A 25,716-nucleotide genomic window follows, 5' to 3' on the forward strand; every position below is an offset into this window, starting at 1 on the left:
TAAATTTAAATATGTGGTTTTGTTATATCCATACATCTTTATTTCAAAATATACAATTGGTGATGCCTTTTAATAATCCAACGGAGTTCAAAGTTCCTACCTCAGAAAACCTTTTCTGTATTGATTTGTTTGATGCAGAACATGTGAGTGTTGCAGAAGATTCTGGAACACATTCTAGGGCCCACAATGGATGCCAGAGAAGCCTGTTGGGCCAGTCAACCTATGCAAACTAAGAGTAAATTCTAGACTATATCCAGTAATCCCCACCTGTAGTTAAACATTGCAGAGAAAGTTTGGTAACCTTGTCACAGAGCTCATAAGAAGCCTTCTGAAAAGAACAATCTTTATTTGACCATAATGTCACATAAACCATGACAACTGCTCTGTATGGTCATTTGTTTCGTGCCCCCCCCCCTTTAGAAACAAAATCATGTTAATTTGCAGCCAGATGCACTACATGGAAAAATGTAATGTCCCCTTTCACTCTTATTTTCTGGCAGTTCCTAAATTCTTACAGAAGGGTGAATCTTATGTACTGTGGACAACCAGCCAATATCCAATTGCTGATTTCAGCACTGATTTGTAGGACACAAAAAAGCTAGAACAGGTGGCTAGGGATACCATTCTTTTGATTACTTAAATCGTAATACCCATTCATTCCAGGACAGATCCAAGAGAAGTGGATTGTGCTCATTTCAGCTCATGCATAGCTCAAGAGCAAATTGATAGAATACAAAGTAAAGCCACAGCAATAAAACACACACACACAGCCCTTTCCCATTTGCTGGAATAATTGGCTGGTTTTTGCTAGTGACATGATGCATGCTTCCATCTTGTTTTTCAGTCCTCTTCTTTCCTTTGTTTTTAAGAGAAGGTGATTTATTTTATTTTATTTTAGTTCTCACTTTACATTATCCAGGCCTCCATTTTGAACTGAAGTTATCCTCAAAATTGGTCATGGTCATGATATATATATATATAATCCACATAATTTTCCATATCACCCCTTTTACTATTTAATGTGACATCTCACTGAAACTAAGAAATGAATCTTAATGTAAATAAGAGATGGGAAACCTGGCGCATTGGACATTGTTGGACAACAACACCCATCATCCCTAATCACTGGCCATGCTGATTGCAGGATGATGGGAATTAAAGTTCAAAAATATCTGGTTCCTTATCCATGTAACAGTCTAAGGTGGATTGCACGTGGCAAATCTCCAGCTACTAATTTTGCAGGGAAATCTGATTGAAACGGTTATGCTAGAGGAATGTGCCCAGAGTGTCCATAGTGTTGACATTACAGCACCTTTTGTGATATGCGATTATCATCACAATTGCTGTACCATGTGCAAACATGTAGTTGCATGTAACATGCTTTTGGATAAAGCATTCAGAGATTCGGAACCACCATTGCCATTAAAAACAACAGCCCTAACCCAGCTCCCTCGTTAGCTTTGTGTCCTGTATGGTGAGGACAGGACACCTATGGCCTCCGAGATGCTGTTAGACTCCAACTCTCATTATATCTATTCAATGGCCATGTTCTCTGAGGCTGGTGGGAGTTGGGAACCCAACAGTTGCAGAGCCACAAGTTTCCTATCCTTGCTGTATGGACATCCACATCAAAACACATTTTCATACTTCATCTCTGATCTGGAACTAACAGTACGCACTTCTGACACTGCATATGTCTTTGACAGTGTTGGGGATGCACACTTCCATCTTGAAGTGCAAGGAAACAAACTTCCTTAGCAATATACTGCATTTCGGATGCCAGTTGGAATGGATGTTTCAGATTCATTAATGTTAACGGGGGTAGGGTGGATGCCTAACCTGGAGGCAAGGCCAAAGAAAGGTGGAGAAGGTACCCAGAGGACTCAAAAGGGTATTCTAGTCTAGGCCCTTTTCCTGAATTTACTAGGGAAACGGCACTACTTTCCACATTTGGATTGTGGCTCCAGGTCTTCCAACTGCATTTTAACTCCTTCCTCGGTTGTTCTTCCTTATGATGAAAATATAGTTTATTCTCCTAACAACCACATTCCTAGTCTTTTCCTATTATAGCCTAATTTGACCTGTCAAGTAGCATTTGAGTGGTACAATATTTCCTTATAATCAGCCCTGCTTTCTACTCATATTGCTTCACTTCTGCATCATACATCTTCACACTGTATTTATTATAGATTTGTGCTTCTGTCTTTCATATGCCCCTCACCCACTTTCACATGATTTGGCTTCACTATTCTCTAAGGAACATATACATCAAAGAAATGACACAAATTTATTCAGGCCACCATAGTTAATGTCCTACTACACAAAGATGGCTGCAGATTAAATGCTACAAATATATGTATGGTGGTTTTAAAATTGCAGGCTTTTTTTAAAGCATACTAAGGGCTTGATTTGATAAATATTGTATTTTACCAAGCTAAGGGCCTTTGAAAAGGGACGCGGGTGGCGAAAAGGGATGCGGGTGGCGAAAAGGGACGCGGGTGGCGCTGTGGGTAAAACCTCAGCGCCTAGGACTTGCCAATCGCATGGTCGGCAGTTCGAATCCCCGCGGCGGGGTGCGCTCCCGTCGTGCGGTCCCAGCGCCTGCCAACCTAGCAGTTCGAAAGCACCCCCAGGTACAAGTAGATAAATAGGGACCGCTTACCAGTGGGAAGGTAAACGGCGTTTCCGTGTGCTGCGCTGGCTCGCCAGATGCAGCTTGTCACGCTGGCCACGTGACCCGGAAGTGTCTGCGGACAGCACTGGCTCCCGGCCTTTAGAGTGAGATGAGCGCACAACCCTAGAGTCTGTCAAGACTGGCCCGTACGGGCAGGGGTACCTTTACCTTTACCTTTAAGGGCCTTTGGGCAAGTTGCAGTTTTGTTCCTTTGTTCTCAACATAAGTAATTTTCAGGATGAGAGTCACAAACATGAAATACAACACAACACAACAATACAATACAATACAATACATGGCCAACCTTTCAACATGAGGTCATCTATACCTTTAGCAAGTACATAGATGGGGATTTCAACAAGCGCAGGTTTTTAGACCCCTTCAGCACTGTGACATGACAATAAACTATACCTGCTGGAATTCCACTTCTACACGACCATGGAACATACATAAACCCAGATGCTGAAAGGTTAGGCCTCCTCCATTTGTACCCATGTTTTAATCATGCTTCCAGACAAAAGCACACTGTGAAACCAGGAATCTCCTGCATAAGTCACAGAAGAACATTGTGATTTTGGTTACAAAAATGAGTCATTTGACTGCTTTAAAAAAAAAAGAAAATGTAGAAAGCAGCCACCACTGATTTCCGCAACCTGTCAATGGAGCTGGGGACATTTCTGCAGCATAGAACCATAAAGAATATGGATCCAGCCACCTTTCCCATGGAAAAGCTTTGCTACATTCTCAAATTCTCACATTCTTACACCAAGCCAGGCCATTGGGTCCACCTTGCTCACTATAGTTTATACTTGTGACTCTCCGGGATTTCAGGTGGGGGTCTCTCCCATCCCTACCTGGAGCTGCTGGGGAGTAACAGAGGGTCTTCTGTGTGCAAAGCAGAGGCTGTACAACTAAGCTACAGCCCTTTCCCTACCACCAGCATTTTGTCAAAACCATATTAGGGTAGCTACCTTTTGTTTCTTTTCCGAAGGCTTTTCGAACCAAAAAGTGCTGTTTTGGTTTAAGTCTTAAAAACCCATTAAAAATGTATTAAAATGTATTAGAGCATTTATTTTAGACACACAAACACACTTACCCCCTTCTCTGCTGTTATAATGCCACTTCCGAAGGTGGGAGGGGGAACCTTTGCATTTCGAATGCACATGCTAGAGAGGCAAATTCATTTCTGGTCATTCTCTCTGTTCTGTTCTGCTGACGGGGAAGCGGGGGCATGGTTTTTAAGCAAGGATCCTTATTGTATGCCTTACAATAGAGGGTTTGACTAGATGGAAGTCTGTCCACCAACCTTTTCCGCATCACTTATACCCTAGAACAAATACCTTGTTTAAACAAAATGTGTCCTTATGTGTTTGTTACCTGCTGAAGAAGTATATGGAAGGAGGAAGCCCATTGCTTGTAGGGTACTGTTTAGGCATTTGCAAGGAGTTGACAGAGCAAAGGACACAACTGCCTCAAAGTGTTCTGTGGTGTGCCTGTGTGTATGTAATATGGTTTTGATTGTTAGACTGTAATGGTGTCCTCTTTTGGGGGGGTAGGGGTGGGACAAGAAATAAAAAATATATTTAAACCATAACCGATGTGTTTACTGGATTTCTTAAAATACATGAGACAGTGATATAAGGCTTCTAGTCAAATGCCCCACTTAAGAAAATTTGTTTAATAAAGCCTCCATTCTATCAGTGCTTATAGCAAACTCTCAAGATATCTGATACCCTGCATGAATGAGACATTATGTGGTTTTATAAATGGGATACACTTGAGGAAACACTTTGATACAAGCCAATTTAGTCCTAGTGGCTACAGCTGGAATAAACCAGCTGACATTTCTCTTGTTTGTTTGGCAATTGGGCCATTTGGCAATTGAGACCCAGGAAGAGAAAGCAGATACATACTGGTTAATTTGCGCAGAATTTCACATGCCAACCAAATAAGAGATCAAAATGAAACGAACATTTCTGAATGGGTGGGCTACGGATCTAAAAATAATGGAACCTGAGCTAAAGCTTTGTCTGCACATTTACATGGCCACGTCCTTGCACACCATTCTACTTCCACATTGCCTCCATGCCCCTTCCATTTGCATATGGGCCTCTGTTGCTTTGCTATCTTTTCCCATATGTTGTGAGCTGCCTTGCCACGGAACAAAGAGTACTTTACCATGTGCCAAGCATGAAAATATTCATGAACGTTCCTTGATAGTAGCAGATATATGCTAAGATTTCACTTTTTCCTTTTTAAAGACACTTCTATTCACAGTTTTAAGAATGCTTTGGGTGGGGAAGAGAGACTTTTTAACTAGCAATGATCACTGCTCAGCAGATGCTCACAACAACCACACACCTGAGTAGTACACATATACATTTCAAAAATGCTAGTTCTACTTCAGGGAATTTATTTCAGTTACCCCTAGGAATTGCTTGAAGCACTACAAAATCCAGCAAAATGGGGTTTGACCCAACTGGGACAAGAGACAAGCAAAATTAATGTGAGCGTGATAATCTACAATTCTGTTTCCAACTCTTGCAGAAGATATTATTTGTATAGAGTAAAGGAGTAAAGCATAACACGTCTACTGTAAGAGTTTAATTTTGTTACATGCATGAGGACAGGAAGATCAGTGAGATGAGCAGAGGCACATAGTCCTAAAGTGTACTTTTAAGGCATGGTGAGCTAATGTGATGCCCTCTAGACTTTGTTGCACTATTTCTGACTACTGGCAATGCTGGCTGAGAATGATGGGTGTTATAGTCCAACAACATGTGGAGAGTTCCACATTGGTTACCACTGCTTTAAATGTTCCCAGAAAGAAAGGATTCCTGAGAAACAGCCTCCACTCCCAAAACACAGGATATAGCTCAGCTAGTGTTCCAACATTCAACAACCAACAGAAAACGGTCACATATACAGTATTACTCCGAAGACCACTGGTCTTGCTAGCTAGGGATGATGGGAGCTGTAGTCCAAAAACAAGTGGAGACCCAAGTTTGGGAAACATTGCTCTAGACCTACATCCTTGGTTCCACACATCACAAACCTGGTTGGAAGTGAACCAAGTAAAGGAAGGAGTAACAAAGACAGTGAAGTGAAGGATGAGAGATTTGAATAGATCTGCCCTATGATACCAAGGAGTTCGGCTGCTTCATATTTTTTAAAAACATGGCTTAACAAGTTATTGAGGTTGCAGATCTAGAAAGCACTTCTCTTACTGATGTTGTCCCTGAACTCCCCAATAACCCACACCCAATGTAAAAGGATGCTGGTGTTAAATAACATACAATACAAATTATAGATCGATGACATTTATTTAGAGCACTAGGTAATCCACATTTCACAAACTCTCTCATTTTTTTCCACTGGTCCTTTTCTACAACAAATACATCAAGCCTACTATATAATAAAACTATTTACATTTCCAAGATTGGGCCATATATAACCCTTTTAACTGCTATTCACATACAGTACTTGACCAACAGCACAATACATCATTTTTATATCTAAAAAAAACATGACAACCCTGTACTCTAGTTTCTCCTATGAAAAGTGAAAACGTAGATAAAAATTTACAATTATCTCCTCAGATTCTTTACAACACGCTAAATCTAGTGTGCTATGTATAGACTTTATAAAACCAGAGAATTTAACAAATAACCTGATTCCCCCAACTCATCATTTAGTCTTCAGAAAAAAGAAACTTTGCATTTACTGGGAACAGGATCATAGTAAAATTAATTACTGTACAGAATTTTAGAGTTTTTGTTTAGTTTTTGTTTTTGTTTTTTTGTTTTTATATATAGTGAGAAATCACAGCTCAGAACTGCTATCGGTAAAAAAATTCACACATTTACAAGCTTTGCATATCCACTCAGTACTTCATTTGGATTTTCTTCTTTTTGACTGCATAACACTTGCATTTGTTTCTGTTGGGGGATGAAAGCAGTTTGGAAGATTATTAATTAAACAAATAAAAAATAAACTAGAGGGAGAATGGGATCATGCTGTTTTAACCATACTAATATTTTCTGTTTTAAGGTTTGTCCAGTCAGTCTACTAAGTTCTCAGAAAATGGTCTTACACCTTGCCTCACAGGTGGACCGGCCCTGTCTGGAGGGCACCAGGTTGGGGAACACCTGATGCAACAGCACAGTTTGCTTTCATATATACTGATGTCTACAGACAAGCATGAACAGTATAAGTAAATTCATTCATCTGCAAAACCAATTTTGCAGAGAGAGGCAAGGTTCTGTCTTCTGCCTTTCATATTTTAGAATGAAAATATCTTCTAATCCTTAAATATTCCATCTATTTAAGATTTGCAAAGTGACTTTTCAAGCTATTTGCTGTGTTAATAGGCACTGCATATAATATTTTAGAAGACCTTCAGAATGGAGAAGGTAAAAAAACCATAAAACTGGATGCAATAAAATTGTTTCCTTTTCATTCCTAGTTCTATAATTTTGACACCTCATTAAATTAACTCTAAGCCAAAGGGAACATACTGGGTGAAAACAACTGAGCATCTTACCTTTTGCAGTGCTGGATGCCGATGCTGGTCTGGAGGACCTCTTGCGCTGCCCATTCTCTACAGTCTCCTGCACTGCTGAAGATTCCTCCGTCCTTGAATTTCTTCTGCTCGGAGTTTTAGCCTTTTCACAGCTCTCCTTCGGCTCATTTCTGATAAAAGTGATACAAGAGCTGTGTATTAACATACAATTCATGCTACAAGAAAAACAGGAAGATAGCCTTGCAACATCAGCACTAAAGTTTCTTGCTTTGTATGCTTCGAGAAATATTAGTAGGTGACAATACAAGGAACCAAGAACGGAGCTACTTTTATAAATAAAAACATAGGTCCGGTCATTTAAACATATGGAACACAGTGCTAGGACTGGTGTCCAGAAACTACATTGAAGGGATGTCAAGTATCATTATTTGGAAGCAAAATACCCTTGCCACAGAAAAGCCACAGAAAAGCCAGGCAAGATGCATTTTGGTCTTTTGAGAAAAGAACCAAAGGGGGAACGTTCAGCCCTTAGTCCTAGATGGTTTGGTCCAGTCTAGGGGAAGACTGTATAGTTCAGTACATTTGACTGAAAGGTATAATTATGAGTGTTAGGCTATTTAACAGAATGGGTTCTATCTAGCTAAATTTTACTCGTAGACCTACTGAAATTAATGAACCTAAAAAAGGAATGCTTATTAACTTGAATGGATCTGCTCTGCGTAGGACTAACGTTGGATACAATTAGCACACCCTGGGAAGATGCATTCATAGGAGCCCTAACCTATGTCACTAACTGAAATAAATGCAGGATGCTAAATTAGGTTCACATGCAAGTCTTTGCAGGAATCAGCCACCAGTTTGCACTTTTCCTCTGTGTTAGGCAGATTTCTACAAGGCCAAGGAGAGAGAAATTACATAACACTTTAAAGTTATGTAATACACATTTCTACATAAACCAAGAACAGAAATTACTTCTCTTTTACTATCATTCCATAGTGAATTACTTACGTAACCAGGCCAGAAATAATTGCAGAATTTGCTTCCAGTTCTGAAACAGATAAATGGAGGGGTTACTCTACTGCTGAAGCATATAGAAAATAAAATAAAATGGGTATCATTAAGAAATCTAACTGCTACTCTGAGAATAAGTGATAGGTATAATACTAGCAATATTTCATCATGACAAATCTAAGTAGATATTAGTAGCCTCATCATGTATCACATAAGTCTTGATCTAAGGAAATGGAGGTCACTTCAGACTTTAATGGGCCTGATATGCACAATTCACCAGATCATCTTTGCAACACTTCTGCCCCTACCAACTCTCATTCCCTGTCTAAGTAAGTGCTATAAACTAAGCAGAGATCAGATGAAGTGCAACCCTGTCAACTTTTAATCAGTAAGCCTGCAACTTATGCAGGGGTTACGTTCCAGGGATCATACCTAAAGCCAAAATCATGTATAGTATAGTCAAAACCCATTGGGTTCCAGGGGAGGTGGGACTGCCAAAGTCATTTTTCCTGAACCCCCACCCCCTTCCTGATTTTTTTAATTTTTATTTTTGCCCCGCACTTAAAGCTGAATGTGCACTAGTTAAATGTGTGTTAAGCTGACGGTTCACTAGAATACATTTACCTACTTTTAAAGAAAAGAAAGCATGCTTTCAACTTGTAATGTTTTATCACTGTTACATTCAGCTTTGAATTTTGAGTGTAACTGCAATGTCCATATTGCTAGATGCTGCCAGTTTTATTATGGAGCTTAATCACTTGAGATGAGATCAGATAGTGTTCCCCAGATCATCCTCTGAAAAACAGAATGCCTATCGCTCCTCACCCCAAACAGCACATAACCAACTTAATTCAGGTTTTTCTTTACCTTGTGATAAACTGCTTCTAATCTCATCCCTATAACTCCTAAATTTATTGCTCATTTTAAAATAATTTGTGCATATACAATCCAAAACTAATACAGCTGCAAACTATTGCAGTACACTCCCTTTGCTCTGACCAGTGTCAAAACAGTGTCCATGTGATATATTATTTTTGAACTCTTCAGTGTAATACTGTGACTACATACAGTATTTCTTTCAATATAAATTAAAACTCCATCTTGCAGGTAACATAAAATACAGGGAAGAGTTTTATGCACATATATATTTCCCTATAAACATATATGCTATTTAGTCTAAGGGAAAACATACCTGTTCTTTGAACACTACTTTCTGGTGTTGCAATTGGAGTCTGGGATAAAGAGGCTGAAACAAGATAGATAAGAAGCTACCAATGCACTTTTCAGTCTTAAGAAATACAAACAAGGAATACAAATATCCGTAAAATACAGACTGCTCTGTATCACACTGCAAGATATGAATGTCCCCAAAGTGGAAAACCCTATGCTAAGCAGAAAACTAAAGGTATATCATTGATAGCCCCAAGTTATGCCGTAAGTCAAGGAGACAAAAGTATCTGAAAACAATGAAACAAAATCCCCCCCCTCAAAGCATTTAAGGCCTTCTTAGTATCTTGTTTAAGCAATGGGGGGGGGACTATTGTTCCATAAACATGGATGCTATGGAATGCCAATTCTATGTAGTGATTTCACTTTGATCCATTATTATAGTGTTTGGTTTATTTACAAAATTTAGTATAAAAGCAGACATTTCCAATATCCCCAGTATCTGTGGAACATTTGGATTAGCTTTCTTCATACGTTACTTTGTTCATCAGAAGTATGTATTTTCAAATACTCATCACATTATTTTACTTGTTACAGAGGACAAATGAACCTGAGACAAGTGGGAAACCAGAGGAGTCAGAGGCATTATATAAAGATCTTTCCACTATGCTGCAGAAGCAATAAATTTGGAAGGCTCTCAGATTACACTCTAGAACAGAATTCATCATTTGAATAGTGTTGTTCAATACGTTATTCAAATGCTATTGCACTGCTATCATTACTAACGCTCAATCTTTGATCAGAGGGATTTGCAATACTTTGACTAAAATGCTTTTTAAAGCAATGTTTAAATATTGTATTGTTACATTAACTTGAGAAACAAAGCTTATTGTAAGAGATTCCTTCTTCCAGTTGTTCCAGTTCTACTGTTCTAGGCCTCAACACACACACACATGCCCACACACAACTCCCTCCTCGTCACCATGACCCATCCTTAATTCATATTTGCAGAAGCATAACATCATATGTATTTCAGATGAATTGGATTCTTGACGACAGAGTGAATGGAATAACAGCTCAATATGTTTATGAGTACATACCCTTATTCTGTGGCGATTCATGATGGTCTTCTGTTTTCTCATCTTCTGGTCCAATCCCAACCTGCTCCGCAGGTAAACTGCAGGTGTTACCATTAGTGCTTGGAATTGTGGTTAGGATGTCAGAGATCACTGGAGTGGTTGCAACTGAAAGAACGTTAGTGGAAGGGGTGCTACCTGGTAAGCTTAGAGATACAGAGGCAGAAACAGCGGCAGTAGTACTAGCACTTAAATGGCCAGTTCCGGAAGTGCTTTGTTTCAAAAGAGTGGGACCCGGAGAGGCCACCATATTGTCTTCTAGTTCTACTGGTAACTGTTCCATTTCCAGACTGTTGATGATTGAAATGTCTTTTCCTTGACCTTCCACTTCTCCTTCCACACCGTATTGATCATCCCCTTTGTCAACTGAGTCTGTGACTTTCTTGCATGCTTTGGTCAGCAAAAACTGACCAATTCTGTCCACCTTCCCTTTTCCCTTTGTAGATGAAACTGGACTTCGTCTGTTGATGGAAGATCCAGGGCTCTGATCACCAGATGGGGAGGCCACAGCTCCAGGCTGTGAGGTTGCTTCAGCATTTGAGTCAGATGTTGACGTCTGAGAACTTAACTCCTCTGGGTTGAAATCTTTGACTTGCTGAATGGAAGGATGTGGAGAAGTGCTTGAAGGAGCCATTAATGAGGGAGAAGGAAGCTGAATAGGAGATGGCAATGAATTAATAACCACTGGCCGACTTGTTGGTATACTTGAGATTGGAGTATTAGAAGACGAGCAAGGAGGAGCAGGCCCTGATGAGAATTTTATATTCTGGGACAAATGCAAAGGGCCAACAACTGCAACAGACTGTGGTATTAAATTAGAATTAGAAGTCATTGGGGTTGCAGGAATTGTACTTGGCTGGGATCCTTTCATAACCTGAATTATTGAGGATGAATTTATAAAAACTGGCGTAATGAACTGAGGCCGAGCATTGGACTGAACTGTTGTTTGTCCTTCAGAAGCAATAACTTTATTGCCAACACTAGGCATGGTGACGACAGCAGGCATTAATGTAGACTGTAGATGAGAGGGCAATGATGCAGGCGTGTTAGATGATGATGTAATAGGGTTGGAAGTTACAAATACTGTTATCTGATTGGGTGGGAGTGATGTAGAAATAGAAGCAGAGCTAACAGGCCTCTGTATTACTGGAGAAATATTCTGGGAAACACTTGAATTTATGTCACCCAGATCTTGTTGCACTTGAGTTGAACAGGCTTCAGTATTTGCAGGTAAACTTAGGGAACAGAGAGAGTCTTTACTAGAAGGAGGGTCCTGTTGGGGAGGAGGAATGGCAGCAATCTTTTTGAATTCATCTGCATAAGTCACTGGTGGAGGCACTTCAAGGCTAGTGAGACCAGGAGGTTTAATGGTAACATTAGGAGCCCCAGAATTGTCAAGAAGTTGACTTAAGGATGTTGGTGCCTCCCGCATAGCTGGAGAGATAAGATTCTTGTTTTCTTCCAGACTGGGAAGCTTGTTGGATTCTATAGGAGGGACCTCCCTCTTCTGTTGCTCTTCATGGACCAGTATTTTAATTTCTTGGCTGGGAACGCCTTTCAGCTCAATGTTGCGCTGATCTTTGTTCACTGGGGCAACCTGCATATTCTGGCACACACTCTCTTGGGGGGCGCTAAAGCCATCTTTATTATCCTCAGGAATACCACTCATGACTGATACAGGGATTGCAGGATTCTGGGCAGCTATCATACCATTATTCTGAAAACTTCCAGGCGTAGGCATTTGCAAAGAGGCTGGACCGACCATCATACTTCTTTGTAAATCTATGTTTTGCATGAGCCCTGGATTCTGCTGAGATGTCAAACCTAACTTGGTTGCTTTTGAGTTCTGCCTCCCAGGGCTTGGTGTTGTTTTCCTACTGGATCCAGGACTGGACCTTCTGCTGTTACTTGGACTGGCTCGCTTTGCCCCACAAGCATTGGTTTGCTTTCCTGAATTAATAGCCATGGAGTCCAACTTATGTGCTTGTGGTGAAACAAAACTTGATTGGCTATTCATTGCAAGATTTGAGGGTGCTTGCCCAATAGCCTTCAAAGTGGTTGGATTAAGACCCTGCTGATCAAATCCTCTATTAAGATGGGGCCTGGGAGGCAAAGGAATATTAATCTGAGGAGGAAAAAGGCCTGCAATAGAAGCATTGAGCCTCTCTGGAGACAAACTTATTTCTGATGGCTCTGTGCTTGGTGGACGGTTATTGGGAGTCTGTGGATAGTATGGTCTCGGACTTGCCCTGTTTGGAGTTTTGGGTCTCGATGTTTGTGATGTGGTAGGAACATTCTGAAAATGATGCGGGTGAGGGCCAGTAAGAGAATTAGACTGCTGCTGAGGGCTTGTACCTTGGGGAGCTGACATTGGAGAAGGTCCAGGTTTTGGCCCTGCCATCATTAATTGGTTTTGTGAAACTACTAAGTGGGGTGCTATATTATTTTGAGGCCCAGATGCTAAAGGGACTTCAGGCCCATTTCCTTCTGAAACAGAGGGCACTGATGAAACTTCTCCCAGTGGAGAGCTGGTTGGATTCTGTGCATTATCTGGGTAAACCATCTTTCGTGCACTGTTCACAAGAGGCTGGTTGTTTGGCATTGGGATCCTTTGCTTGTCAGGAGATTGAGGCACTGAACCAGGACCTTGAAGATTAACCATCACCGACATGTTGCCCCCCTGCTGCATTGACATTCTTTGTGAGTCTACATTCAGAGGGCCTCTAGGTTGATGGACACCTTGGGAAACAGGAAGCCTGACAGATTTAGGGTCTTGCTGCATCATGAGCATCATCATCATCTGTTGCTGCTGAGACTGTGTCTGTTGAGGTGTGGGTGGCTGCTGCTGCTGCTGCTGTTGTCCATGCTGCAAAAGCTGAGGAGGTATTTGCTGAAGAGCTCTTTGTTCCATTGGCTGGGCTGGGTAGCCTATAGAGATAAATAGAAACATTCTTTTATCAAAAATCTGCAAGATGTCACTAAAACTGGCCTCTTTTGTATTGTCTAGTTATGGCAAATATGGAATGCAAGTTGTGATACTGGATAACAATGTAATGTTTGTTTTGTTGAAAAAAAACAATAAAATAAGTTTGAAGTGGGTGAAGGTATGCTACATGGACCCGATGAACTAACATGTGATGCAGTCCCTGTCAGTGTACCTACAAGTAGTAGGAATACCAAATTTAGGTTCAGTCTTAATAAGCAATGAGTGAAGCACAGTAAATGATAATATTGTATATAAAGAGTACATTAAAAATAATGAAAACATGTTCATCACCTGGTGGCCTGTTTGTGAAGTCCGAAAGCTTATGTCCAGTGTTATCCAAATTTATACCTTGCTCTCCTGGTAATGGTGGCTGATCTGACTCTTCAAGGCCTGCCGGGCGTGGTTCTGAAGCACTAAAGACAGAAATGTGTATGACTAATGCAGTTTGAGTTCTTTTTTAAAGAAAAGAAAGCAAGCTGAAATTCATTACATTATACAATGGGGGAAGTATAGCACATTCATGGCATTTCTCTTATATCATACTTTTGATATTATAGCCAGCTGTGTGTAACCAGGGGCGGACTTTGGCTGAATATTTATTTGGTGCCTTCCCCACTCTTTCCTTCCATTCTGTGCATGTTCTCAAGTGCACTACACATAGTGGGAACTCAAGTGCCACCTCGCCTCAGTGCCCTGTGTAGAGGAGTCACCTGCAGTGCCCTAAATATGTTGCTGGTGTAACATACAACCACCTCTGGACACAAGTAGTATTAACAACCAAGGTCACTGCTTATTTTGTTCATTAGTTTAAGGCAGAGTTATTTTTCAGCCCTAGATCTCAAAATACTTATATCAGGTAAGAAGCAAAAAGGACTCTTTATCTACCTTGTAGCAACCTTTGCTCAGGATTCCCCTCAAGCCTCAACTGTGCCTCCCGTTTTTAGGCCAAAGCACAAAAAAATGTAATGCAGAATATGGCAAAAGCCTGCCCAGGTTTATTCAGAAGCAACTTCCAACATGTTCAATGGTGCTTACGCCCTGGTAAATGTGTTTAGGATTGCAGCCATAGTTGCTCAGGTGAAGCAGGGAGGCTGATACCACTTCAAATTAGAATTACTGAAAGCTGGTTATCTTTAAGAACCTTCCATCATGAGACAAATGACAATGATAAAAATATTTGGTTATCAAATATGACTGAAACAGACTCTGGACTAGAATCATCAAGTTTAGTCAGTCTTGAATCAGAAAATGGTCCATCTCGGCTAATATTGCCTATGAAGCCAGCAGCTGTCCAGTTTCAGGCAGAAATGTTTGGTGTTTTCCAGTTCTGCAACCCATGAGCATTTAAGATAGCTTTAAGCAATCCTTGGGTCCCTAGATGATGTTGGGACTACCATTCCGATCGTCTCTGCCCCTTGGCAACGCTGACTGGATTTGACAGGCATTTAGTTAAACATATGGGGACTCAAGGTTAGAGCAAGCTGCTTTTAAGAGATGTCAGATAAAGATAATAGACCTGGCACCTTGAGAAAACACAAGCTCTATCCACTGAGCTGTGGATCTTCCCTTTGAAGGCCATTCTTCACATATGAAGCTGTTATTTTTAGATTTGGGAGTGAAGTAACAATACACACAACAGAATCACTGTAAGCCAGCCATCTCCTGCCTTGTACGCTACAGCAATACAGTTTCCGACCCAGTGTGATATGGCCTGCATAGGACATGATTAGTTTTTCCCAATTAGACTTTAAAAGCCAGTGAGACAGAACCAGTGATATAGCCTTTGATCCAGGGGAAGGGTGAGGCCTGAGAATTCCCTACCTCTCACCACCAAATTTCCTGTTCACTCTAATCACTGCCTATTTCTCTGCAAATAAAACAGCTGCTGTTGAGCCCTGCCTCTCTGCAAACTGATCACAAGCCCTTTGATGTGGGCAACAGGGATGTTGACTTGCATGTCAATGTTACACGTTACAAGCTTTCTGTAAATTTCACTTTTAGCGCGTCTATTAAGAGAGCTAGCCCATGTATCCCCAACTTTCTACATCCTTTGTAGCTCTGCTTTAGAACTAGGAAATTGGATAAAGAAGTTACCCAGGGAAGTTACATTGAGAAGTCTTATCTCTATGGACAACTTCCCTCCTCATTTCATGCAAAATACAAAAAAAGTGTAAAAAAACCAGGAAATTTGTTATAGCAAGAAAAATGCTGAGCAGTTCTAGGGTAAACACAATTACTGAGAGTGGCATATACTCTATGTCTTTTATACTCCTGCAACCTTGGAAATCAGTGATAGAGATTAGCACTGAAATCCCTACTTGATACTAGCCCCAAAATTCCACATAAATGACTACCCCAAGGCATGTGGAGGGACCAAGAGGAAGTGATTTCAAAAGGAAAACCAGCTGAACCCCACTGAGAATGAACAGAGTTATCAGACACTCTGTGACATACAAACACAATTGCACAGAAATCTGCCCCATTTCCATATCCACCACAGATTCTTCCAGAGTGCCACTATTTTCAATCACATACTGACTAGGAAATTTAGGTTGCACAATTGAAGTGGATATGTTGTTCTTGCACAACAAACCTGCTTTCTCACCCCCAAAACTGAACTTTTTGCAATAAGGAAAGTGATGGGGAAATGCACTGGGAATTGCGCGATAAGATTTGCTTGACATAACAGTATCTAACCTCCCTACCTGGGCTGGCCCAGGATGTTTTGCTCCTTGAGGCAAAACTGAATATGCCACCTGGCTCTTCCTCCTCCTCTGCCACCCCCTACGCTGAATGCAGTGGGGGAGTAAAAGGAGGCTGGAGAGGAATAGGTGGTGGCACACTGCAGTGGCACGCTCCTTGGAGGTCAGAACTGCTGCCTGAGGCAACTGCTTCACCTCATCTCATGGGTGGGTCGACCCTGCTCCCTGCAAACAAATCAGAGTGAATGCTCAGTAGACAATTCTGAAACATGGGATAATCCAGGGCTAGCAAATGCAGCAACCACTAGATGTTGTGGGCTAAAACACCTATCAGCCTTAGCCAATTGTTGTAGTCCAAAATATATGGAGAGTACCATGTAGGCTATCCATGCATTAATAAATGTAACAGAAATGTACTGACAGTTCTACATGAATTTACTGGATATAGTATCTTCAAAGTTTAAACCTGAACAAAATAAAGTATTTGTCTCAAAGGAAGGTTCCAGGAGACTAACCATATTAGTCTGCTGTAGCAGAGATTATAAACAGCCTTACTACACCAAAAGAGAGGCTCTTATATTGCATCATCACAATATTTTAAGCGCTGTTGGGAGCAAGTGTTTCTTCATCATGCCTCTGATGAAGTAATACTCTCGCTTGCGAAAACTCCTGCTGCAATCTATTAGTTTTTTAAAATGCTTATTCACATATCATTTCCAGAAGCAAACAAAGCACAATACAAACATGAGATGTTTTAAGGTGTTGTTAGATTTAAAAGCAAGCAATGGGTGCCAATCTCTCAGCACAAGAGACTTGCATGTGTGCAACAGGACTTTTTTGCTCTCCTGCCTCTCGCACTTGGCACCACGCTCCCCCAATATTTATTTGAGGATTGAGAGACCTTCCAGAACACATGGGAATGCAGAGCCATAAGGAAGCAGACATGCTGTCATGTGAGTGATGTTAGATGTCACCCAATGGATATTTTGTTTTGTCTTCCCCAAATTTCCTGCCCTAACATTAACTGCAATGCTCACCTGTCCAAATTCCACACGGCTGTCAAATATGTGCCTCTGAAAACTGAGTCTCAGTACTCTTTGCAACTTTGCATCACACTGGGGCTGGCATTCACTCACGTTTACGCAGAGTTTGAAATTAATACACCTAATTTAGTCATGCTTTAGTTTCAATGAGTCAACTCTGAATGAAAAAATAGTTGAGTATCACCCCATATCTTTAAGGCTACTGTGCTGGACAACGTTCCTTGCTTTTTCACATTTAATCTGCCCTAATCCTTATGGGTTGTGTCTAACAATGCTCAAGAAAAATTTTTGCTCACACAATGGGACTTCTCCTTCCTCTCCCCACATGCACCTCCCAAATCTGCTCCACAGGGTCCCCTAGCCCACTGAATCAGATTTTGAGGGTGTGCAAGGGGCTGCAGGAAAGCAAGGGGAAGTTCTGTTGCACACATGGAAGTCTGTTTCATCAATGGCTATAACCCTATACCTTTAATGAACTCTAGGTTTTTTGCCCATGGATTTCGATACTCTGTCATTGTCCTAAAATCACACACTTGCAAAAATACAGTTAAGTGTTTTCAACTTATTTGTGGTTAAAACTGGACATCAAACCTGCTCTACTGTTCTATTTCTTACCATCTCCATTCATTGTTTTACTCAGTAATACATAAATGCATTCTCCTTTCATTATGAGTGGGCTATACATCGGATATTTTTGGTCATGGCTTAGGATTTGCGTAAAAAACGAAAGAAGACATGCCTAATCAGTACATAGCCATGTGATCTTACTGAAACTTAACCTTGCTGGGTTTGAGGTTGCTTTTAAAAAAAAAAGTGGCAGAAAGCTATTTGACTCTATAGATTGCCAAAAGGACAGGGATAGAAAAGGTCTAGAAGACAGGGTATGTCCATAATTTTCTTTTCCTAAGTCAGGAGGGAGGAAGAGTTAGTAAAAAGTTAGTGCCTCCATAAAACTCTTTGGCTAACATTTTTTTTGCTGAAGAAATCCTAAGCAGGCTGAAAAGGGAGAAGGGTGCAGAATTAGAAGTGGGGGTGCTGTATTTGCTAGTAAAATTAGTTTCTTCACATGCACACCATCCTATATCCACCGTCATCATACACTGAAACATAGGGGTTGAGATATTCTCTCTCTTACTCTTGCACTTTCCTCTAGTGATATTTTTTTCACTTCTGCCATACTCACCAAACAGAAAGTTGGCCAGCGGGGTGGGGATGGGGCACTTTCACTTTACATTTACCTATGTATATATCTGCACCATGTTTCCTGTAGTAGAAATCGCAGCCAGGTTTCTGACCAAATGGAAAAGTTTTGTTCTGGTAGTTTTCCTCCACAATCTAAAACACACTATTGACTTCTTAGGAAACATTAAACAAATAAAATCAAAAAAGGGAGCATATGCTTCAAAATAGGTTTTTTAACTTTAAAACTAATTTAATCTCAATTCTGTGTATGGTAAGAACTCCAGTGAGTGTGCTATCTTCTGTTCAGGTATATTTAAGCGTGGAAAGTATTAGGAACTGGAAATTGTCAGCAGCTTTATACAAATGCTCTAGCTTTCACCTGTATCCACAAAATCACTTTTTCTGCCACCACCAAAATCATTGTCAATGAATTCCAGGGTTTTTTTGGGGGGAGAGAGGATCAAATTAAATTCAGAACAAAGTGTGAAAATTTAACTTTATTCAAGTTTATGACCTCTTCTTTCGTTGCTCAGATCTTGTTGGGGTCACTCTCCGATTCTCTGTTGTCTCCCTCTCAGCCATTGTTCCCAGAAGCAGTAGAACCAATTCTGGACTGAAACCCATTAGGAGAGTAGGTGTAAGCTGCATGGCTGGAAGTAGAGGCTGTGTGTGCCTATATAAATGTGTGGTAATAGAATGTGGAGCAACTTGCTTGCTTATTTTTTTCAGTAATGTTTTACTTCGCTTCAAGTGTGTTATATTTATTTATTTTATAGTATTTCATCTGAAGCAGGTGCAGTGGTGGTGGGAGAAATTTCTTTCCCCAAACAGCTATATTTTTTTGCCACTAATAGTCACTGTGCTACCCTCTCCAATCCGGAATACATGAAGGCTCCTTTTAAGGGAAGAACAGGATATACATTTAATAAACAAACAAACATGCTTATCTTAAAAACTCGGAAAAGAGACCTCTGACTGTTTTCTCATTCTGATTATGCTTATGTTGAAAGGGCAGCATACAACCTCTGAGATAATTGTTCAAATGTTGTCAAACTTGCTTATTTCAGGGAAACATTTGTGCATCTACTAAAGCAAACCTATCCAATAAGCTTTAGCAAGCAATGTCATCTACTGTTGCCATTACCAGTTTGCAGAGAGAGGCACAAAGCACTACAGCTGTTAACACCCACAAATATATGTTCTAATGCTCTCATGATATATCAAAAATTCCAGTGTACCAGTGAAATAAGAAAGCAGAATCAGGAGACCCAGAATGTTAACAATCAGTTATAAGGGGATGGGTTTCTTGGTTTAATGCATATTAATCAATAAATGAACTGCACAGAAGTCTCAACTGAAAGGAGAAATCACTCTGGAAGTTTCTTACTCCATCAACTGTACTTCTTTACCTCCAACAACATCGTATCTCTGATGCCTGCCACAGATTATTGCTCTTTATCAAGTTATTTTAATAATCTCAATTACTTGTACCAGATTTTCCTTTTGTCTCAGAATCTACAAACTGCTAATCAATTCCCTCCAGATAACTGTTTTGCTATGTTCTGCTTCAAACAAGTTTCCTAAAGGAGTGAAAAAGCTTGATAAGCTACTTTTGTATTTCCACCCAGAGAGAAAGAACTTACACGACTGTTACATATATGCTACGCTAATTTCATTAGCACAGCGTATTAGCAATTAGCAACAGGATATTAAAACTACACAATTTTCGTATTGTTTACTATACACTTGATCCAGTGCTTTCACATTGGCACTCACCTACACTAGACTGCTACATGAAATAGGAGGCCTATGCATACCTTTCATATCTTTAGTGACTAAAAAACCTGCTTTTGCAGCTCATCTGTGACTGGGGTTTTTCTTGAGTGCAGTGATACCCATAAAATACTGAGATTGGCCTGTGCACTGAAGGTTCCCCACCCCTGCCTTAAGTATATTCTTCTGCTGTGCTCCTATTCAGTCAAGGAACATGAGCTGCAAGTTTGCATTCTGTGATTAAGCAGAAGGGACTGATAGGGGATATGGGAAATGCATACAGAGGTCTCTGAGTGATATCTTAACACAGCTATGTAAGAAGTGCAACTTATATTGTTCTTGTGATGTCATTCTTGAGAAAGCAATGATTCCTTCCAGTGCTATAAGGTTTAGAAAGGCCTTCTACTATCTAAACCATACTATACAATACAATACAAGCCACTAAGTTTAACACATCACTGACTTTAGACTCTCTTTTCAAAAGCTACAGAGAATAAATGTCAGGAACATCATTAGTTGCATAAGGAAACTTTACAAAATCAAGCTCTTTGCACAACAAAGACAGCTCTCCCCTCCATGTTCTTCAGCTTATTCCCTTTCTTGACCCCCAACTAAACACAACCTACACTAGAGGCTAACTTGAAAAATATTTGTAATCTATTTGGAAGTTTAAGTTGTACTGACATCACATAGTCTTGGTCAAGTACCTAATTTCTCATTGTTTGCCCCACAGTTTGCACAGTAAGAGCAATAATACTAGTGTATCTTACAAGTGCGCCAAGGTTTAGCAATACACAAAGCACTTCAAACACTGGAAGTTGCTGAGTGTTAGGGTGTTTTTGAAGGAGTCTGAAGGCGACAGAAGTTTGTAAAAGCCACAGTCAACTTAAAAGTCAGACAGCAGACAACAGTGCTATGATCACATGAACGGCTGTATTCATTGCCTGTATTGCAACAGACTAAGCTAGCCTACCCCAACCAAGTCCCTTTCAACTGTTTTGGCTTACAGACTATGCCGGCTTGGGCTAATGGCAGCTGTAGTCCAAAACAGTTGTAGAGTACAAAGTTGGGGAAGGCTTGACTGTTTGACTATGGTCAAAATCTCAGTGGTCCATGTGGCCTTGTGGACTTAAAAGATACATTTAAAGATTGATGCTGTGCATTTCTCTGCCACCCATGAAAAAGCCATGTAACCATCACCCATTTATAAAAACAGGCAACCTTGCTTTTCCCCCCAAGTCATAACAACAACAGAATTCAGAAAATAGTATCTTTTCTTATAATTGTGTCTTTTCCTATTAATGTGTTATAATGAAAAGCCATACACTGCAATCTATTATTACATTCTGAAAATCTAAATGTATGTTCTCAATTTTTAATGACTGATACTTTCTATCACAACATTTTTCATTACATGTAATAAGGTAGAAAAGCGAACTATGGAACTGTGGCCTACTAAACACTGCACGCAGGATATCATGTGACCAGGGCATCCACAGATACAGACATAAACTTGATGCCCACTTTCTCCTGCTCCTTTTAGGAGGAAAAATGCTGTAGAAATTAGATAATTTGTGAAAATCCTGACTCACAAATTCACTCCTTTGTGCAGAGGCAGGTAGCACAATCCTGAGACCCACTTAAATGCCCTATGGCCTACTGTAAGTAGAATATTTCTGGGACAGCTACCATACAATTCAACACATTGTACGGAATGAGCATTTTGTTGTAGGAATTACTCTAATACTGGAATACTGTCTCCACTGAACAAATCCACTCATGAACATGTTAGTGTTATGTAACCAATTGTGAAAATGAGGTTTTATTATTTGTGTTACAGTCTAGACACTTTGTTTTTATATAGTTCTACCTAATGTAGTAACAGGACAACAGTCATTTGTCCCATCAATGATCCAGCAAGTGTCATCAAGTGGTAGGCAAGGCTCAAGGCCTCCTTCCCATTAGCATTGTGGCTTTCATGTGGCCTGGTCTGGCAATTTTTTTCCAGGTCAAATAGACAAGGAAATAGTATACTATTTATCAATACAAGCATATTTTCTGGCCTGCAAAAATGGCGTGAAACACCATGGTAAGTGACGGGGAAAGGAGAGCTGGTATGTGCACTTAAGGAAAGAGGAGTGGGAGCAAAGTTAAGAGAGAGTACTAGCTGGCTGTGATCCAATTGTGTCTGGGGCATTTTGGCAGCAATGTCCATAGGCACAGCCCCATACAAAAAACTCCTCTTCCTATAGCCAGCCCTGATTTCTCATCATTCTGTAGACTGCACTGAAAGCCTCAGCAGTGACAAGCACACTATGTAGTAGCATGTCTGAAAGTGCTCTTCAATCATTTATTTTGCCTATAATTCAACTAAAAACCTGTCACTGAGGTTTCTTTCTGGTGCTGCTTTTCTGAGTTACTTCTACATTAGCCCTATTTTTTAAAAGAGAGTTTTCACCTGAAGAGTAACAACACTTGGGGTTCTAACTTAACAACTAACACAAACACAGAATGAATTGTTGGTAAAGTTACTTCTTTAATTGTTCTCTTTATTTCTGCATGGGATGGAGGTGTAAATTGCAAAACTGGCATTGCTTTGTGAATTAAAAATATTTACTTAAAAGAACTGCTAGCAAATGCAAACCTTATGTTCAACTGAAATAGAAACAAACTTGGTTCGGTTGTGTAGGAAACAAAAATGTTAAACCTACTTAATTTGTTCTACTTGCTGATTATTTTTCTTCTTCCTTGGAGGTTTCTTCTTCTTGGGTTTATTGGCATTTTGATTGTTCGGTTTGCTGTTCACACCAAAATGTCCTGCAGATATATCACTTTGCAGCAAGTTTACCAACAAAGGGCTTGTTATTGTGACATCCTTGTTGACAGGAAAACCTGGATTTTGTCCACAGGAAATCTGATTCCCATTCTGAGCTCCACTAAAAGGAGTACTAAAAGGCATTCCATGCCCAGCAAAATGGCTCCCTGGTGTATTGTTGTTTCCCTGCATCCCTTGCAAGTGGGGAGGCACCATGTTTCCTTGTTGCATAGAAACATCAGGTAGCATTTGTGTCAAGTTCACATCACTGTTTGTAGTAGTGGTGGTATCACCCAGTTGCTGAGACATGTGAGGGTTAGTTCCTGTGGGTCTCAGAACTTGTCCTTGAATCCCCATAACCTGAGAAGGATTGCTGTTCACAGGGCCTTGCTGGGCCATCATCTGTCCTGTGAATTGCACCATGTTTCCCTGCATATTGGGGGTTGGTCCTCTCATTATTTGAGCTGGCCCCGTCATAACATTGGACTGGCTTTGAGCACCGAACGGCTGCTTATTTCCTTGCATCTGATTGGTCATCATCTGCTCCATCATTGAATTTTGCTGCAGCAACACCTGGCCTTGCGGTCCCATCATCTGATTATGTGCAGCCATCATCTGTTGGCCTTGCTGGGGAATCATCTGCTTGGGTGGTGTCATCCTTTGTTGTGATGGACCAAGATTTTGGTTCTGAGATGCTACCATCATCTGGCCCTGTGGCATGAGCTGAGCTCGAGAAAGTATCATCTGGTTTTGAGGATTTAGAGATCCCTGAGGCTGAATGTTCACCATCTGTCCTTGGGAGGACACTATTTGTTGGTGCATCCCCATTAGCTGAGATTGTGGTCCTTGTGGAGGCTGTCCCTGCATGTTGCCCATATTAACTTGTGGAACTCCACTGGTACCTGTCTGCTGGTTGCTCATATTTCCATGAAGACCCATTAAGTTGGTCTGCATCATATTTGATGGGCCATGTTGAACTTGCATCTGATTCTGAGGAGGACCATTTCCTTGACCACCTTAAAAATTTTAATAGTTCAGGTTAGACAATTGTAAACTGAATTGGTATAAGAACATGTGAATTAATAAACTAGTCCAGAAAATTTTCTCTGTGTTTAACATTTACAATACTGTACTATCAAAATTCCAATATTTGAAACATGGTCTGAAAGTATTTGTGAATGTTGGAAATCCTAAGAATTATTCTCTAACAGCATTTCTGCCAATCATACATGATCAGAACATGCAAAAGAAAGAGGTAACAGATCAGTGGTGGACTAGAACAGGGGGGCAAATCAAATAGAAGTTAACAGCATAATATATTATTCAGCAGAGTCATATTTAGAATCTTTTACTGAAATGCAAATAGGGTTTTATAATGTTTCCAGGGCATTGTCTATGAACAAAATATTTTTTACAAAAGGGTGAAAGGCTCTAATTGGTCTTCCCAGTGTTTCTCTCTCTAAACCCAAGGCCTCTATTGCACCTACTTTACCTAAGACAGCTGTTTACTGTCTCCACAACAGCAAACAGAAGAAGGCAATTTTTCAAAATGGCACTAAATTCATTGCACTATCCTTTCAGATAAACTTAACTTTTGATGTTGACAGTTCTGTGTCATTTAACACAGCAGTCACGTTTCTACACATACAAAAATTACTACTATTGATAATACAACATCATTTGCCAAGTAATGTGGATAGTCTCTAATGATGGCTTTGTGCTTGCACAAGGTAAGGCACCAGATTTTCACCAATCCCTCCTATGTTCCCCACTACCACGCCCAAAAAAATTCCCTTGAAGGTTAGGGGCCACTCAAGATTGGATATGGCATAAAGTGCTATAGTTAGTATGAGGGATTGGCAAAAACTGAGTGTGTCACCTTGTACTAGGGGAAGCAGTTCAGCTACTCCTAAACCACCGCTGGATACAACACTGTATTGTCATTTAGAGTGAGCTTCCATAAATGAGAAAAGCAGACCAATAATCTATTAAAATTCAGCTACCAGACCTGTGTGCTGCACACTCTGACTTGTTTGCAATTGGGGTGTTCCACTATTTGCAGGTGTCCCTGGTGCTGTAGAAGGCACCTGACTTTGCATGAAGTTCTGATTTGCCTGTCCTGCAGGAAAGCCAGGTGGGAGACGCTTGGGCATTCCTGGACAGAAAAATAACTTTGTTTATTAATTGCATTGTATATTAACATTGATTAATATATTATCATAATACAGTTAATAGGATAATAAAGCAGGAAAAATGGGGGGGGGGCTATGTTCCACCCTCCATCCCCAGTAGCCTTAATAAGTGAGCAGCAGCCAGAAGAAATGGAGTGGGGTGGTCTTGTCTTTTGACTCTATGTATGCAAAGGTTTTTTTGGATAAGGGTGTTAATAGTTACTACTATTACAGTGGAACCTCGACTTGCGGACGTAATCTGTCCCGGAGGCACATCCACAACTCGAAGCGTTTGTATCCAGAAGCGTGCGATTTAGCGCTTCTGCGCATGCGTGAGTGGCGAAACTTGGAAGTAACCATTCCGGTACTTCCGGGTTGCCATGGGACGCAACTTGAAAAGACGTAACCTGAAGCGGACGCAACATGAGGTATGACTGTATTAGCTTTAGAGATTCTATGGAATATTATTTAGTCTGTTAGTAAACTTTGTGCTAATTTAATTTGATAAATTTTAATAAATTAACTGTTGAAACG

At 40.4% G+C, this 25,716-nt stretch overlaps 1 protein-coding gene across 6 annotated transcripts in view; it reads right to left on the reverse strand.

Annotated features, from left to right (window-relative positions):
• Nucleotides 1-5,978: 5,978 nt before the first annotated feature.
• NCOA6 (nuclear receptor coactivator 6) overlaps nt 5,979-25,716 on the reverse strand; it is a 41,666-nt gene continuing 21,928 nt past the window's right edge. For 5 of the 6 annotated variants that reach the window (XM_053393963.1, XM_053393957.1, XM_053393958.1 and 2 more), the window contains 8 exons: nt 25,020-25,166; nt 22,908-24,027; nt 13,788-13,909; nt 10,475-13,438; nt 9,400-9,453; nt 8,205-8,244; nt 7,218-7,366; nt 5,979-6,612 (listed from right to left, as the gene is read on the reverse strand). In XM_053393963.1, the coding sequence (XP_053249938.1) occupies nt 6,566-6,612; nt 7,218-7,366; nt 8,205-8,244; nt 9,400-9,453; nt 10,475-13,438; nt 13,788-13,909; nt 22,908-24,027; nt 25,020-25,166 (4,643 nt within the window). In that variant the 3' untranslated portion in view covers nt 5,979-6,565. The remainder of the gene's footprint in view (nt 6,613-7,217; nt 7,367-8,204; nt 8,245-9,399; nt 9,454-10,474; nt 13,439-13,787; nt 13,910-22,907; nt 24,028-25,019; nt 25,167-25,716) is intronic. The other variant, XM_053393961.1, reaches the window with a different exon arrangement.

Source organism: Podarcis raffonei, chromosome 6 (genome assembly GCF_027172205.1).
Source record: "Podarcis raffonei isolate rPodRaf1 chromosome 6, rPodRaf1.pri, whole genome shotgun sequence".
NCBI classification, from domain to species: domain Eukaryota; kingdom Metazoa; phylum Chordata; class Lepidosauria; order Squamata; family Lacertidae; genus Podarcis; species Podarcis raffonei.